The 17,732-nt window shown below is 43.7% G+C and overlaps 1 protein-coding gene across 1 annotated transcript; it reads right to left on the reverse strand.

Moving 5' to 3' along the window:
• Positions 1-7,235: 7,235 nt before the first annotated feature.
• LOC139056055 (cuticle protein 63-like) lies at positions 7,236-9,373 on the reverse strand. Its single transcript, XM_070533880.1, has 3 exons — positions 9,355-9,373; positions 7,563-8,262; positions 7,236-7,354 (listed from the first exon to the last, which is right to left on the reverse strand). Coding segments are annotated over exons 1-3 (705 nt in total). The 5' UTR covers positions 9,358-9,373; the 3' UTR covers positions 7,236-7,352.
• Between the last annotated feature and the right edge of the window lie 8,359 nt (positions 9,374-17,732).

Raw genomic sequence — 17,732 nt, forward strand, 5'->3', positions numbered from 1 at the left:
CTGTGCAATAGATGCCACAGCTATACCTTGCATTATTTATGACGGTCCTAAGATATAGCCTCTCCGTGCTGGGAATCACCAGTAAAACGAACCTTCGTGCACACAAGAGTGTACAAGCTCAGGTATTTCTGATGTGCCTCAGCCTCCCTAAGTGTGCATCCACAGCAGGCACAATCCCCATAGTGCGTGGCCACCCTTATGAACCTACATTGCAGTCGACACTTTAAGACTGCATTTTCGACCTATAGCAAGTATATGCTTTCACCATTTGGCTTGCCTGCCAAAAAATAGGCCGCTTAACAGTTTTAGCCGCCTCTTGACTACTCACAGAACATCGCTACCTTCCAATTACGTCCCGGTAGCATGGCCTTCATTGCCAATGAGGTCTCTGCGTTTGCCTCGTGTATGCCTTACCATTCCAGGCATCATGAATAAGGGGCAAATGCTGTCAGCAGCATTGAAGCAGGCAGCATTATTGCTACTGCATGAGGTCCACAGTGACTGCTTCCATGTTTAAACCGATGGGTAGGTCGTGCACTCCGGTTGAGCAGTTGCAGTATTTGTCCCAGCAAAATCTACACTGATAAAATTCAAGACTTCGCACTTGAGATCAAGGACGGCTGTTGAACTTCCAGCTCTGCGTACAGCGACTCAATTGATTGATCAGGAAACACTCCAGGGATGATCCATGTTCTGCGATTACAAGGCCACCCTCCAGAGCTTGCTCTCTGCCTGCAGCCGTTGACACCATGAACGACTTTTCGAGGACACACGAGAAATTTGCCATTGACCAGTTGGGAAAGGACATGGAATCGTATTTCAACGGTTGCCCAGTCATCGTGGTATTCTTGGAAACGAGAAGCAGATGCAGCCGCTAGATTTCACTTACCAGTGCCGATTGCGTCACGGTCCTGGTGTTAAGAACAGACGCTGTGGGGAAGCTCCATGCGCTTGTTGCCTAATCGAATTCGGCAGACTCTACAAACCAGTGCCTTTGTTCGCTGGATGCTGGTCTGAAGCTCTGCCTTCCGATTACTTACCACGACGGGATATAACTCTAATTTGTCGCTTTTGGCTTTAAGCAGCTTTTATGTCAATTCGTACTATTACCACAGCGGAATCGCCAAAAGTCCAAATTGTGATGTTTTGCGGGTGCAAAAAGAGAATAGCGCACCTTCTCTGTGTTTCGCCGTTTTAATACACAAAGAAAAGCCCTCAGCACCGCGCTCGGTTGGATGGATGGATGGACGGATGTTATGAGCATCACCTTTGGAACGGCTGTGGCATCAAGCTCTTGCTATTATACTGCCTAATGTCCTACCTTGGTTAAAGAATAAAAAAAAACACTATGAACTTCCACAACCAAATTTTATGATCCCCTGTTGCGAACTGTGCTTTTGTACGGCTCCGTTTTTTGTGGTTTCCTTACTTTTATTCCACCCATCCTCCAATCGCCTCTTACTAATCCCTACTGCGGACATGCTTACTTTTCTACTGCTCTCGCTGAACCTAAGCGCATCAAGGAGGCCAGTGGTGCCTCAATCGACCACTGGGTAGACGTCTTTACATTCTAATGAAACATGCTCCATCGTTTCGCGAGCTTGACCGGAGCAAGCACATGCCGCTTCTTCATTCTTATATGTCACTTTATAAATGCCTCTTCTCAGGCATCCCGGTCTCGCCTCGAAATTTAATTTATTTATTTATTTATTTATTTATTTATTTATTTATTTATTTATTTATACATACTGCAGACCACATAACGTGGTCCAAGCAGGACGGGCATATTTAACAAATCACATTGAGTATATGGGTGCACATACATTATGTTTTACATCCAGATACAAATAACTAGCAAAAATAGCAAAAACACAATGCAAAAACACAATAGGAAAAACACAATGTATAAATGTATACAATGCTACGCGGTTGCAAGACGATCGCGCTCTGGTAGAGAATTCCATTGAGACACTGTGTGCGGGAAAAAGGAAAATTTATAAGCATCTGTTTTTGCGAAATATGGCGTTAAAGATCTTGGTTGTTGATGTCGTGTATGTCTTGTGGATAGGAGGGATAAATACAAGGAAGGATCAATAGCAAATTGCTGGTTAAGGAGAGAATTCAGGAAGCCCAAGCGAAATTGCCTTCTTCTGTACTGAAGGAGGGGTATGTTACTGGTTGTCATTAGTTCCGACGGAGAGTCTACACTACGAAATTTAGAAAAGATAAATCGAACAGCCTTTCTTTGAATTCTTTCTAGTTTATCAATGTTATGTTTTGTGTAGGAGTCCCATACTATGCTTGCATATTCTAGCTTTGGTCTGATGTACGATTGATAGCATAGTAGTTTTACATTTGGTGGTGAATTACGAAGCTTGTGTCTTAGGAAACACAACTTTCTGAAAGCATAGGAACGAATGTTATCAACGTGTGAATTCCAGGAGAGGTTAGCAGTGAACGTTACACCTAAATGTTTGTAGTTATCGACATGATTAACTGTAGATGAACCTAGGGAGTAAGCATACTGAAAAGGGGATTTTTTTTAGTTATAGAAATGGAAACTGTTTTTTGTGCATTTATGACCATGCCCCACTGGTTGCACCATTGGTATACGTAATCTGGATTTTTGTTTAGTTCTTTTTGATCATGTATGCTGCAAACCTCACGGAATAATATACAGTCATCGGCGAACAATCGAATTTGAACCGTTGGATCAATTATATCTACGATATCATTTATATAGCACAAAAATAGCAAGGGCCCTAGCACACTGCCTTGGGGCATACCCAACGTGACTGGTAGAAGGCGCGAATTTTGATCCTCGACTGTGACAAACTGCACCCGATTTCTCAAATATGAGCTTCCCTTTAAGATACCATAAATTGTTTCTTTCCTGATCTCGTTTTCTCCTCTTAAGCAGTTACTCATGGCAGGTTTCTTTTCCATTGACGCAACCCTTGAGATTATTTCAGCCTCTCTGACTTTCCGCTTCACATTTTTTGACGCTCACAATGTTGACAACCACCCTATTAGGGAAGCCAGAATTCTTCTAGGACCCCGGCCCCAGCCTACGTCGGCACGAAGTGCTTTATAAATGCTAGTGCGATTTTTTAGGGTTAGCTGGACTCGTTGCAAAACCATGATATGGGAGAACTGATCCGTTTCATTCTATTTTTTTATTTTTTATTCTTCTCTTGTTTTGTTAGCTTTTCTGCCCTCATCCCATCCCCCTGGCCGTAAGAGCCGATCGGACACTTATTCTGCTTAACCTCTCTACATTTTCCCTCTTGTTTTCTTTCCTTCCTTCCTAAAATCGTGGCCGCAGAGACAACGTCAATTTATTTCTCATTCTTTTAATTACAACTCTATATTTCTAACCTGCAGAAAACGAAGAACCCAGCATTTGACATTGCAGTCAGTTTGCTGTTTTTTATTAGAAGCAGGGGAGGACGATGCTTCTGAATGATGGACACTAACGATTTGCAATACGCCTTGCGTCGATCGTACTTACTCACCTCCAAGTGGCACGCAGTGTTGTGCCACCTAAAAGCCAACAAGAAAGCCTGAAGAACGCTTATCGTGGCTGTGGAATGATTTTTGTAGAAATAGAGCAGTGTTGCGCAGTGTTTATAGGTGTCAAACGTACACTGAAAGATTTCATGCATGTTTTTTTTTATTGATATGATATAAGGAGATGTTGGCGCGCAATTTAAGGCGCCGGCTACTCCTTATCTCTTGGGTGGTTCCGTCATACATCATTCAGGGTTCACGGTTACATATCAAATAGTCATTTCACACAAGCACCAGGACTTATAAAGCAACGTTTCCACAGGAAGACTATTGCAAATGTCTCCACACCTATGTAGTCGAAAGTCTCAAAAGTAGAAACGATACTGTCGCCTAATAACACATTTTCTAGTCAGCGGGTCAGCGGGTACATACAATATACATGGCAAATGTCTCCACACTTATGTAGTCGAAAGTCTCAAAAGTACAAACGATACTGTTGCCTAATAACACATTGTCTAGTCAGCGGGTGGTATATACATCGTGTAAATATATTAGCACATACAGTCACAACAAAGCAGTCAACATAACATAATTCCCAAACAGATGGATATATAGGGTCACATTGAAATGAACAGAACAATGAAAGCACTAATAGCGTCCAGCGATACCGCTGTCTTCAAAGAAAGTCTTTAGGGCTTTTAAAGCGCTCTTCTGCAAGGCCGTTGTTGGCCAAGGGCCCAAAAGTTTCCTTAAACTGAAAGGTCTGCGGTCTAATTTACTTAGCGCTGATTTAAGTCGGCATCTTGGTGTGTCGTGATGTGGGCAATCTAGAAGGAGGTGATATATATCTTCATCTACAAATCCGCAATCACATTCGGGGGTTTCCGCTCGGCCAATTCTGTGCAAGAAATGCTTTGTGTAGGCAGTGCCTAGCCTTAATCGATGAATAAGCGTTTCCATAGTTCTATCTAATGACAATGAAAATTTGAATTCAATAAATGGATCAATATGATATAAGTCAGAGCTCTTAGAATTCTGGTCAAACCAAGTGTTTCTAGACATGTTGAAAGACGTTGTCCTTATAATGCAGCGTAATTCATTCTTTGATATTGGGAGCGGAACCGTATCATCTTTCAGGTGCGCTTGTCGTGCTGCTTCATCGGCTGCTGTGTTGCCAGGAATGTTGCAATGCCCTGGTATCCACTGGAATGCTATTGCATGTTTTGCTTCGCTTGCCTTTGTGAGGTATTTAAGTGTTTCATATATTATACTGCCGCTGAATGTTTTCCCCTTTGTGCTGCAGAGTGATGTTAGAGCCGCCTGTGAATCGCTGAAAATTACCCATTTTTGCGCTTCTGTTGCTGACAATATAAATTTTACCGCACATAGGATTGCGAACAGTTCAGCCGTTGTGGACGAAGTCGCACGAGATAACCTAAATGATTCTTGTTTGTTTAGGTGAGGTATAATGAATGATGAAGTTGAAGAGGTTGCTGTACTGGAGCCGTCTGTATAGACGTGTGTGTATCCTGAATACCGCATATATATCTGGTATAGTGCTAGTTGTTGAGCAGCTTGAATGAATATGTCTCTTTTGCTGAATATCCCTTCTACTGACAATTCAATTTTTGGAACTGTAAGCAGCCATGGAGGATATTCGATATCTGAGCTCCAAAATTCATTTTCTGGCAATATGTGAAGATTTTTTTGAATTTCTATATGAACATAACTTCTATCACGTTTCATTATGTCTAGAGCCAATGGGTGGTTTTTATGCTGGGTTTGAAGGCGGAAATAATGCCGGCATGTTTCTGTAGTTCGCATAACTGGAAATGGTGATAAATAATGGTGATAATGGTGAAATGGTGGTGGCTTTTTCTTATACGTTACCACAGTAAATGGCGCATCTTCACCCATATCTTCTTCATCACTTAGCTCATAAGTCGATGTTCTATCATCGTACTTGCCGTCTTCTAGGCGAGGTTTCTTGGTCTCGGCTTCACCATCAGCCATCATTCCTGAATTCGCTGAAGTTGATTCTGAGTTGGGGAGAACCAAACGTGCCGGCTTTATGAAGTTTTGTGACGCTTGCAAGGCTCCAGGCTTTTCATTACGGCCCGTAGCGTATTTCATATGGGTTGTTACGTTTGGACGAGCATAAGGCTCGTGACGATGTTCTCGGCTTCCGACCACCGTAGCGGCGGGAGGTCTTCAAAAAAGAAATCTCGTACCTGTAAGGCGCCTGTCTCGTCGAATCTTCACCCGATGTCTTGTTAATCAATCGTCGTCAAAGGCAACCGTAACTATCCAAAAAAACCAGAAAACTCAGAGCACCACATAAAAACAGCGACCGAACAGATACACTTCTTCTTCTTCTTCCTTTCATGCATGTAACGCAACAAGATCCCACGTGACGTTTACAGCCGAGATTACGTCGTGCTGAGTAGGTCACGGTATTCATTTGCTCGGCAATGTTATGCTTACATGAAATTGTGCAGTTGCTTTCATTGGCTCTCGCGTTTTCGCCCCTCGAAGACACAATTTTTTCTACTCTCCGTGTATTCTTGCGTGCCTGGTTTGCAGTTTACGTAGTTATATTACCGGGTTACCGTTTGTTTCTTTGTGACGTAAAGACAGAATGAGAAGTTTACACTGAAATGGTGATTTCAAGCAGCCACTAAAACAACAATCCGGCCGCGGAATAAACTGGCGCGCCATAGTCAAAAAGTGCAAGCTTCGCTCTCTATGTGGCCATAGTTACCCACACAAACCCTCCGTCTGTCCCCATTCTCGCACACTACAGAACCACCGACAATCGTCACAATGTTCTAGAGGAGTGCACTGAGAGAACTAATTCCAAATGATTGTGGGTCTATTGAGCGCCCGTTCTGGGCCTATAACTTTGAACTGTTTCATGCCGAGTGGGCAACCGCTTTTGTTCTTCAATTTAGGTATGTATCGGGTTCAGGTACGTTTCAAAAGTGTAGGTTCGGAGTCCGATAGGGTATAGGGGTTTCATTACCGCTTTCGGCTCGCCCAAACTGCGTGGGGCAGGAGATTCTCTTGTTTAATTGTTCTTATCCATTGTTATCACATAACAATACGCTTTAATAAGAAACATTATTTTGGCAATTCAGCAGTAAATGCGACGGAAACGCTGTACCGTTACGTCGAACGACTTCCATGTTTCGCATCCATGATTTAAGCCGCCGTCACCACATTGCAATGTGTTGTTCAGGAGGCCAAACGACACACCGGGCGCTTCGAGCAGCGAAGTGCAACTTACGCCGCGCTTGCTTAGTGGCTACGGTGTTGGGCTTCTAAGCACGAAGTCGCGGGATCGAATCCCAGCGATAGCGCCCCCTTTTCGAAGGGGGTGAGAACACCCTTGTACTTAGATTTAGGAGCACGTTAAAGAACACCGGATGCTCTAAATTCTTCTGGAGTCCCCCACTATATGGTGCGCCATATAATCAAATTGTGGCTTTGGAGCATAAAATCCCACAATTCTATTCTAGCGCGCCCGGATTTTGACACTTCTCACAAGCGCACTTTTTTCCACTTTGAAGCTCCTAATGCTTGCACGTTGAACTTTCGATGGAAATTGCTATATGTTCTAGGCTGTTTCTCTTGTACAAGCAACCGAGAAATCGCAAAGCAGGTTCAAGATACCGAAGCAATGATCAGATATAGCTAAACATGGAAGCAAAAAATTGGAAGCGAGATTGTATTGTTGTGAAGCACAACTTTATTATACAATTGTGTCCGAGGTCGAAGAGAGCGCCAGACTGATGCAGATGTGTTCGTCTTCTTTTTCTTCAAACACCTTAGAGATGAATGGTTTCTGCCGGAATAAAAAAGGAAGATATTGTTAGTTAAACTTATTTTGAGGGGTACAAATAGCTTTATGGGCTATCAACAATTTGAGAACAGCGCCACGAAAGCACCTATTTTTCCTCGATATGACGCTGATATCAGTAACATAATGAAAATATTATCAATGCACACTTAAGTTCAAGTACCATTCGGAATAAAACGTAATGCATACTCACACTTCTTCTTGCGAAGAAGTGCACCGTAGTGGTAGGGAGAGCCAAGACCATAGCCGTAGTTCAGGCCATAGCCGAGCAGACCGTGACCGTAACCGTAGTGGCCAACACCGTAGCCAAGGGTGCCAACACCGTAGTTGTAGACTGGGGCTGCGTGGTAACCGGCAACAACTGGGGCAGCATGGGCGACAGTGGCTACAGCTGGGGTGTGGTGGACGGCAGTGACAGCTGGGGCAGCGGCGTAGGTAGCCACGGCCGGAGCAGCAGCGTAAGCGGCGACTGGAGCGTGAGCCACGGTGGTGACAGCTGGGTCGTGGTAGGTGGTAGCGACCTTGGTCACGGCTGGAGCAGCAGCGTATGTGGCTACAGCTGGAGCAGCGGCATAAGTGGCAACAGCAGGGGCGGCGTGGTAGGCGGCAACCCTGGTCACGGCTGGAGCAACGGCATAGGTGGCGACTGGGGCGTGGGCAACGGTAGTGACAGCTGGAGCAGCGTGGGCGACGGTGTGCACAGCTGGAGCATAGCCGGCGTAGCCGAAACCGTAACCATATCCAAGGCCACCATAGGCGTGGCCGAGACCATAGCCGTATCCAAGACCGCCGTATCCAAGACCAGCGTATCCGAGACCGGCGTAACTGAGACCGTAGCCGGCATATCCAGCGAGAGCGCTGGTGGCAAGAGCCAAGAGGACGCAGGCACGGATCTGCGGTGGTACAAGTATATATCTTATCAAGCGGCGCTCCCTTGTGAGCTTGTTCTTATGACTCTGGAGATACGTAAATGCAGCTTAAGCTTTTTTGGCGTTCTTCAGTGAGTGTTACAAGATGTATTTATACCATATCCAGTGATATTTCCTAATTATCCATTCAGTGACACTTTCATGAAGTGCTACTGCAGATAATATAGTGGTTATTGATCTATTGCTACTGATGTTACTATTACCATGAAAATTATCTAGATGACGTAATAGTTCTGCTGAAATCCGCACGGTGGGGAGTAGTAATTGATAAAGGGAAACTGAGACATCCGCCCAATGGTAGCCCTTGCTGCAAAGGAAACCATAGTTCAAGTTTTTTGTCAACTGCGAGGCTTTTCTCTCGATGAACCCGTATGGATTTTTTTTGTGGCAATCGCTACGATTGGGTGGACGTCTCATTTTCCCTTTATTAATCAATTCTCTGCACCGTGCGGGTTTCCGCAGAGCTATTACGTCGAACTCATGTCTTTGTTTCGAGTTGTTTTTAAGTTCGGCTTCGCCCTAGCATCTGGCCGCCGCCTGGTTAGCTGAGATGGTAGAGTGGCTACACCGGGAAGGTGGTGGTCCCAATTACGAGTCCCGGATAACGGCGAATTTTTCTTCAACTGCGAGGCTTTCTTTCCGGGAAACCCGTATGGGTTCCCTTTGTAGAAATTGCCGCGATTAGGGAATGTCTCATTTTGCCTTTATTATGTTATTCTGAATGAACCACAAAAATTTCAGCTGGTGTACATCAAAAGAGTTTGAAGCAATTTAAATATACATAAAATAGTTATTCGAACATCCTGCAACCTGCTGTACTGCACAATATAAGAAAGCTTGCCTCTTTAACTTGCAGATACGTTTTTACGCCTTCACTACTTACCAAATGATGTTGACAATTCAAAAAATTAATAGCCTTGTCGGCTGCTTGTGTAAAAGCGGTCATAAATTAGAATGTTCTGCATTACTAATACGGCATCTTTAGCATCTTTTAATGACGCAATTATCGGAAGCTTTCTTTGCGTTTAGAAGAATAAGGAGGATAGGCCTGCTTACCATGGTGACTTTAGAGCTGCTGTTGAGCCAACTGCTGAATCTGTGCAGTTTGTGTGCCCTTTTATACAAGAAGTCGTCTTTCACGGTCTCCTCCAAGGTGAAAATAACGAACAAAATTGACCAAAAAATAGATTCTAAAGCCGTTTTGTTATTCTGCGTGGTTCCGTAATGGAGCAAAACAGGAATTACCTCTGACGGTGGGCATTGGCCAAAGCGCAATAAAGCACTGCGCCTTAGCTTTGAGAGGACGCAAATGATAGATCTCAAAAAAGATATGTGGAAAAAAAAAGAAATCCCGGAGAGCTGCTGAGTGCGGCACAACCCTGCAGTGATGTTTCACGTATACATCATCGAATGCTGTAATGCGAGAGGAGAGTAAGGGGTCAGTGTGGAGCACGTATTGCGAGTTCTAATCGACGAAAACAGAATCGTGAACAGCCACTTGCACATGATGGAATCCAATGTATGGGAAGCGGGTAAATCAATCCTCTACACCAAAGTTCAATGCGCAGCTTTGCCTGGGTTTCTTATCTAATTACGCGTGTAATGTTACACAATTTATATGAAATTGCCGTGCACTCTTAACGGGGTTGGTTATAACAGCTAATTATTCGAAATTGCGGTGAATTATATTTAGCGTTGTGTTAGTCTGCATAGGAATCAGGAAAGCGTGGGGGATGTTTGCAAGTGACTAATGTTTTGTGCGATATTCCTGGCGCTACAGTTATGCTTGAACACTTTCGAACATCGAGAAAGTCGACCCATTTTTTAAGGATGTCAAAATTCCTTAATGAACGTCAATAAGACATACTGCTCTCGTTCCAAAACAAATTGCATGGTGGGGCTATCGGTGGCATCTCATGAAAGAGCTGTGTTGACACATGCGGGTGTGGTAACCATGTAACGTATGAAAAGCAGCAGTATTCTAATTCATCATTCCTGTCAGGTTTGCAAAGTTATTCACGTTCTCACGGCAGTCGATGCTCACCCGGCATATTGGAGCTATTTCGCAATGGACTTTGCTTGGTGTGATGCGCTTCTAGTTTGTTGGTGTGCGTTATTGCTGCTGCATTTTTACTTAGCCCTGGCAGTGCTACCGTTGCGCACGTCATGTACACCTCTAATATGTAATCCATCGTATTTCAAGCGCTGCTATCGTACTTTGCAATTCTTACTTGGGCATAGTAAACCTAATGCATATCCTGTAAAAGCATTTGTTATAGGCTTTAGAGAGTCCTCCTCCAACACTCCTTAAATAAATTAAATTATATTATGGGAAACCACTTTCTGATTATGAGGCACGCCGTATTGGGGGGCTCCCGAAATTTCGACCACCAGGGGTTCCTTAACGTGCACATAAATCTAAGTACACGGGTGTTTTCGCATTTCGCCTCTATTGGCATGCAGCCGCCGTGGTCGGGATTCGATCCCACGACCTCCTGCTCAGCAGCCCAACACCATAGCCACTGAGCTACAACGGCGGGTACTCTTTAATTAAAAAAAATGAATAACGTGCTGCTTAAGGCATACCGGAAATAATGTTTCATTGCGCTTTGAACAGTTAGAACACGTTGATCTAACGCTGCTTTGAGTGGAAATGTGTTTTTAAATCCAGGGCATGTTACAGGAAATATTTCACTGTGAGTTTTGATGGAGATGCGTTAGATTGGTATAACACATGTCACAGCCATTGTCTTCTGCTTGTGAACACATATCTTAATTTAGGTGTGCCAATAAGCGAATCTTCTGGCACAAATTGAACTCTATTGGCTAATTGATTAGCGTTCGATTCGAGGATTCGCTATGGGAAGTCATTTATTCCCTTTTATTCGACTGCGATGGACAACAGCCTTCACTCGACCGACTACGACAGACCAATGTAAGTGGAATGGTGGTTGTTCAGCTGCTCTGTTGCGAGGGCGTTCGCCGAGGCTGCTAACTGCTGCTCCATAAATTCTAGTCCTTCAGAAAAATTATAATTTACAATACAAACAAAAATTACAGTTTACAATTTCCAACAAATTACAAAAGCGCTGTAAAGCTTTTCCTTTAAGCGGACAGTGGAATAATATTACAGTTACTTTAGTAAGAATAAAAAAAAACTGGTATTTCATTTCATTTTCAAGGGCCATTTCTTTCTATTAGCGTATCTGCTTTGGTTAGCAAATTCTATTATTTGTACACCCTGTCATTACTGGTTAGTACATGTTTCTTCATGATATGTATTTCTCATGGATTTTTCCCTCTAGACAAATACTCACGTTCGCCAAAATATCGCGCCAAACGCACATCGACTTGTCCTGCTTAGATGATGCTCGAAAGTGACAAATGCATAGAAACAAGTCAGGGTTTGTACCAATTAGGGTAACATATTTAAAGTTTTTGCGCAAGAATGCGTTCAGCGCTTTTCCCTTACAGGCAAAACGACGCAAGACAGGAAGCAGCGTACAATATTATCATTCTATACTCAGCCAAATCATCTTCAGGGTGTCCTACAAAGAAATAATGTCCGTTGCCTCAATTATATTGGCTCTTCTTTAACAGAAGAAAATTGTCCTTCTTAGATGACTATCCGTAGCCATAGATTGCCACCATCGTCCCAAGAAGTCCTGATATAGCTGTCGGTGATGGAAAGCGCCCATGGGAAAGTTCAGTAGTTTGCATTTGCCAAAAAGCTTAAAGGCGAAGCCTTCTATTCCTATGATTAGGTGCTTAGTTTCACTACCAAGAAGCCGTTATTCAAATGTTGCATTCAACGTGAAGAGTGTTATGGTACACTGAAGTATAGCAATGGGTTTTCCGTAGCTTTCCCATTTTGGTCACAGCAAGGATGGTCATGTGATGAGTTAAAACTTCCGAAAGCCTGCTTCAACCGCAAAGGATAAACTAAAGTACCGCCACAGTAACAGCTTTGATATACTATATATGAATGCAGACAGGTACAGAGTTATAATATTCCCTCATACTTCAATATACCTGTTGATGTCTCTTCGAAGTGTACGTGCTGCTGCGCTCTTTAGGAAGCATGCTTTTCAGAGTGCCCTGATTTTAGATTAGCAATATTGAACTCTTAAATTAAAAGAAGTATTTCCATACTTTCTGCTTGTTTCGATGTAATACTGTAAGCTTTCAAGTGCGTTCGTCACTGTTTCCTTCAAAGGCGTAATAAAGGGAAAATGAGACATCCAGCTGCGTAGCAATTGCTACAAAGGAAACCCATACGCGTTTATCGAAAGAGATACCTCGTAGTTGAAGAAGAGTTCATCCTGGCCCGGCACTGGAACACCGGACTCGCGCTTTCTCGGGGCAGCGGCTCTACCATCTCAGCTAACTAGGGGGCTAGTAGATGCCAGGGAGTAGTCGAATTTATTGACAATTCGAAGCAAAAGTAAGTGTTTGATGCAATAGTTCTGCGGAAACCCGCAAGGTGGAGTATCGTATCGTATCGTATAGTGTCGTATTCGGTTTGGTTAGCAAATTCAATATTTTAAATACCCCGTCATTGTTGGTTAGCACATTTTTCTTTGTGATATGGATTTCTCAAGGATTTTCACTCTAGCCATGAACCTAGACGTACGTCAAGATATCGCGCCTTATGCCCAACGGCTTGCCCTGTTTAGATGATCTCTGAAAGGGACAAATGCATAGAAGAAAATAGGGTTTGTACCAATTTGGGTAATGTCTTTAAATGTTTTTGTGCATGAACGCGTACAGCACTTTTCCCTTATCAGGAAAATGACACAAGACAGGCAGCAGTGTAGAATGTTATCATTCTGTACTCCGCTAAATCATCTTCAAGTTGTTCTACAAATAAATAACGTCCGTTGCCACAATTATATTGGCTCTATTTCTAACAGAATAAAATTGTCCTTCTTAGGAGACTATTCCTAGCCATAGATTGCCGCTATGGTCAGAAAAAGTCCTGATATAGTTCTCGGTGATTTAAAGCTCAAATAGGGAAGTTCAATAGTTTGCTTTTGCCGAAAAGCTTGAAGGCGAAGCTTCTAATTCCTAAAATTAGGTACTCAGTTTCACAATAATGAAGCCGATTCGAAAGTTGAAATAAAGGTAGCGTGTGACAAGCTCTTCCAATTTTGTCACATCAAGGATGGCCATGTAATGAGTTAGAACGTCTATGAGTCTCCTCTCAACCACTTACAATAAACTAAAGTACGGCCAAGTGACAGTTTTGATACAGTCAATAGAAATGCAGTCAGGCATACAGTGATAATATTCCCTCATACTTCACTATAACTGTTGATCTTTCTTCGATGTGTTCGTGCTGTTGCTCTCTTTAGCAAGCATGCCTTTCATAGTGCCCTGGTTTTGGGTTAGCAATAATATAACTCTTCATTTAGCTAATAGATGACACCACAAGATACATGATTCCTCTGAAATAATGCACAAGATGAAGGGTGTACTGCACCTGTGTTCTCTGTGGTACAGCTCACATGTTTGGTGCCATGGGACAAAATTGATTGATACAGGCTCCATGTGATGGGTGTGCGAAGAGAATCTCCACGGAAACAGTGTAGAAAAATATACATGGAAATCCTAATCATAGTTTTGTATACTAGGCTAATAAATGCATCAGAAGTATTTACATACTTTCAGTGACTATCAATGCAAAACTGTAAGCTTTGAAATGCATATTTCAGTGTTTTCTTCAAAGACAAATGTAATCAACGATAATCCTCAACTAATATAATTGGCTTTTCTTATGCATGTGAACAACACTTAAGCATTTATGAGCTACACCGTTAGATTTCTTAACAGTATTACATAATATGCAATAGGTTCTCCTGAAATGTTCATTCCAAGGAAGTTAAAATCTAGAGCAACAGAAACAGCCTTATCCAAAAGAGAAAATTCCGACGCATTTTTATAGACACAATGCAGGACTCGCTACAAGTAGGCACCCCCGAAGAAGTAAAAAAAAGTAACGAGTTCTCTCACACGCATTATTATGGTTTTGTGATCGATTATCTTAAAAGCACGTCATACCATATAAAATAAATATTTTTTCACACACCCATACAACTTCATCTAACATGATAGTAATTAGGCCTGCTTGCATAATCCTATGCATATGCATTTTCAATAAATTGCGTTAAAAACGTTGCATATTATGATCACCTTACATTACTATACTGTAAAATTAAGATGTATTTTTACTCACTTGTCATGTTTTTATGCGTTTAAGGTTATTTATAAATGTTGTATGACATGGAGGAGCTCAACCGCTATTCACAGTTATTACGACAATAAGCTTGTCTGTGTTGTTGGTGGAGACACTATTGGTCGATAAAGCTATGCCTCAAGTTTGAATCCTTCATTATAGAGCACATCAAAATTTATGCCCTCCTGAAATATTGCAGTGCATTTGGCTGCGAAAATTCTCATATATGGTGCACATTGAGACGCATTTATGTGTGAATTTAGGAAGCAGCTGGATTAAGATGGCGAATGGCGTGAATGGATAGACAGAACTGGCGTGGTTGATTGCACAATGAGCATGCTGTCCTCATTCTGCCGTTTCCGTCGGGTCGCCTAGAAGCTATGGTGATTTACTGCCGCATTGCGCTTGTATGCCCTGCGGGAGTTGCGCGCATGAGAAATTTGGACTGTGTTTATTTTTCAGAAGTAGCAGAAACGTACCACATGTAGAACTTAAATTTATTCAGTTTGTCAAGAACTGATGTCGCTTCTAGTAGTACCGTCTCCCTGTCGTCTTACAAGGCCTTTTTTTAAATTCTCCCTTCCTCCAGCCTTGTACGGAATTGGCGAGGGAAGGGGCAAGATAGGTCTGCTACTCAGTCATTTCATGACTGCAGCGGTGCCGTGCATTCTCTGTCTCCTCGCCCCAATTCCTCTCTGCTATTTTATCTACCTCCGCTCTGGATTGTTGCGTGTTAGCAAAGTAGTGAAGAGGAATTCTCGGTGCCTCAGCCTCATCTGATCAAGATTTCTGCTCGAGAGTCTCGGAAGTCCCGGAGTCCTGGAAATCCGAGAGTCTCCAAAATCTCGAGCGGACTCTCGAGCAGACTCGTGATTTCTGCTCGAGAGTCTGCTCGAGATGTCTGGGGTTGTCCTGCCTGAAAAGCTGCTAGCGTACTTCCCACGAAGCAAAGTGAATGGACATGACAATTGACTGGAGGCGAGCAGTCTGCTGAAGCCGGCATGAGCTTCTAGAAAAACGAAAGGCAGCAAGTGAGATTTGTGACGAACGAAAATGGCAGATGGCGTAAAAAGGCCGCTTGTCTCACTAACGATGTTGCATGACAACGGCGCAAGAACAGAGGAGTGCGGTGGAATCGCAATGACTTTGGCAACAAATAATTGATGTTCGGCGGCACGAGCTCCAAGAAGGAGGGCATCGCAAAGCGTATGAAATTACACTTCAGCACGAGAACAATCCATAACGGCCTTATTAGCGGAAAGGAAGCCCCAGCCCAAATAAGAGCGTGTGAACAAGAATACAGCGCCAAAAATTAGACGACGTAGCAGAGGCCATTAATCACAGCGCGAGCACTGCATATAGCCACAGGCGTGACGTCATCTGCGCTTGAAGTACAAAGGAATACGTTTGACAGTGGTGTCGTAACTGTTCTGAGCCAATGGCTAGGCTTGGCACTATAAAGTGAAACTGCGGCACGAGTGTCGACAAGGCCAAATGCAGCGACGTCATCAAGATATAGGTAAATAACATCTGTAGGAGACGCAAGTGGCGTTGGTGTTTTCTTGGGTGACGCAGTTCCTGCATGTGGAATTGCGGCGAGAAGTTTTCCTTTTCCGGTGTAGAGGAACGCGATGTCGAATCTGCGAAAGCAAGCAGCGTTGATGCGATGGCGATCGGCGGTCAACAAGAGGGTGGTGGTTGGAGTATGAAGACATCTGGTCGGGGCTACGAGATGTAGAGGACGACGGACACGAGGAAGCATATGGATCAGGGTCGAAACAACGGCGGTAACGTGGAGCGCGCATGGCGAAACCGCGCGACGTCGCCAGGAAGATCACAGGCGAAACATATTGGCACTTGTTCTATGCTCCCTTGGGTTCTAGCTGTTCCTTCTGGCGTATCGTGCAAGCTTGTCTACAAATGTCAAAGACCCTACCGGTATGCCATGTTGTAGCGGAGACATCGGCTGTGAAATATATGTAGAGCCTGTCACAGCTGCTAAGGACCGCCCACGAAAACAAAACCACCCACGCACAGCGCCAGAAGCCATATTACGACCCACTGGCACAATGTTCACCATGAGTCACCAGAATGGGTCCTTTTACGATGGGGGTTGGTGGTATTGACGAGTACTGCTCGGTGCTGTGGCGCCATCGCACTTTGTTCCGGGGCAGTGCCAGCTCGAGATTACCAGGTCTACTCTGGCTTGAACTCTGCCAACGCTGCCAGCTGTTCTCGTGTCCTGTACGTTGCTCGCTGTAGAGTGCGAAAGTAAGCGCTGCAGTTTCTGCAATCCTTTTAACGAATGGTCACGGATAATTACAGCCGTCAAACGGGTATTGTGGCGATGCCCAAAGAGCTCCAGAGAGCATTATAGCACCGCGATGGAAAGGCCCAATCAAGTTACACGCGTCGAATTTCCTCTCGGCCATGCCCCTGCCAAGTATTTGCGCGCTCTGAACCATCTCCCGACTCGGCGTGAAAGACAGCGGCAGCGGCAGCAGCGTCAGCAGCAGTGGTAGAATCCAAGAAAGAGGCAAAGTAAGCTTCGCTTTGAAGAGCTGTCGCGTGGATATAAATCCCGCTGCAGTACTAGAGCTGTGGGAAGATCCGTAACAAAGATATTCAGATAAACTTGGACCCCTTGGAGGTTCTTAAGAGCGGTAGCATACGCCGAAATGTTAATAGTTCGCTTTGGTGGATTGATTCGTGGGTTTTATCGTTGCACTGTAACACCGCGGCAATATGAGGTGCCCTACTGCTGAACTACAAAATAATTTGAATCATATGTATTTCGTTTACATGCCATGACAAGTTCACAAGCATTGTCTGATTTATTTCACATCAAAATATGGCGGACATAGTAGGGAGTCGAACCTACGTCCTTGTGCTCAGCAGCATAACAATATAACAACTGGTCCACTTTTGCGAGTGGTTCCACTTTTAAAACACCAATTAAAAAATTGGTTGCAGAGGTCCTAACCCTGGGAAACTCACTCATTGGTATTAGGAATCTTACTGCTGTGGGCACAATAAAAAAAAAACGTGTAGTACCACTTATTGATCCATACGTGTGCGTGTTCTCGACGTTAAAGGTGGGTTATGTTCCATTGCTACATTTCACGCGCAAAGTGCCACCCAGAAATAAACAATGTTTTTTGTAATGAACGTTCTTGGAAATTTTATCTGCTACTATGAA

This window comes from Dermacentor albipictus, chromosome 2 (assembly GCF_038994185.2).
Source record: "Dermacentor albipictus isolate Rhodes 1998 colony chromosome 2, USDA_Dalb.pri_finalv2, whole genome shotgun sequence".
NCBI lineage: Eukaryota > Metazoa > Arthropoda > Arachnida > Ixodida > Ixodidae > Dermacentor > Dermacentor albipictus.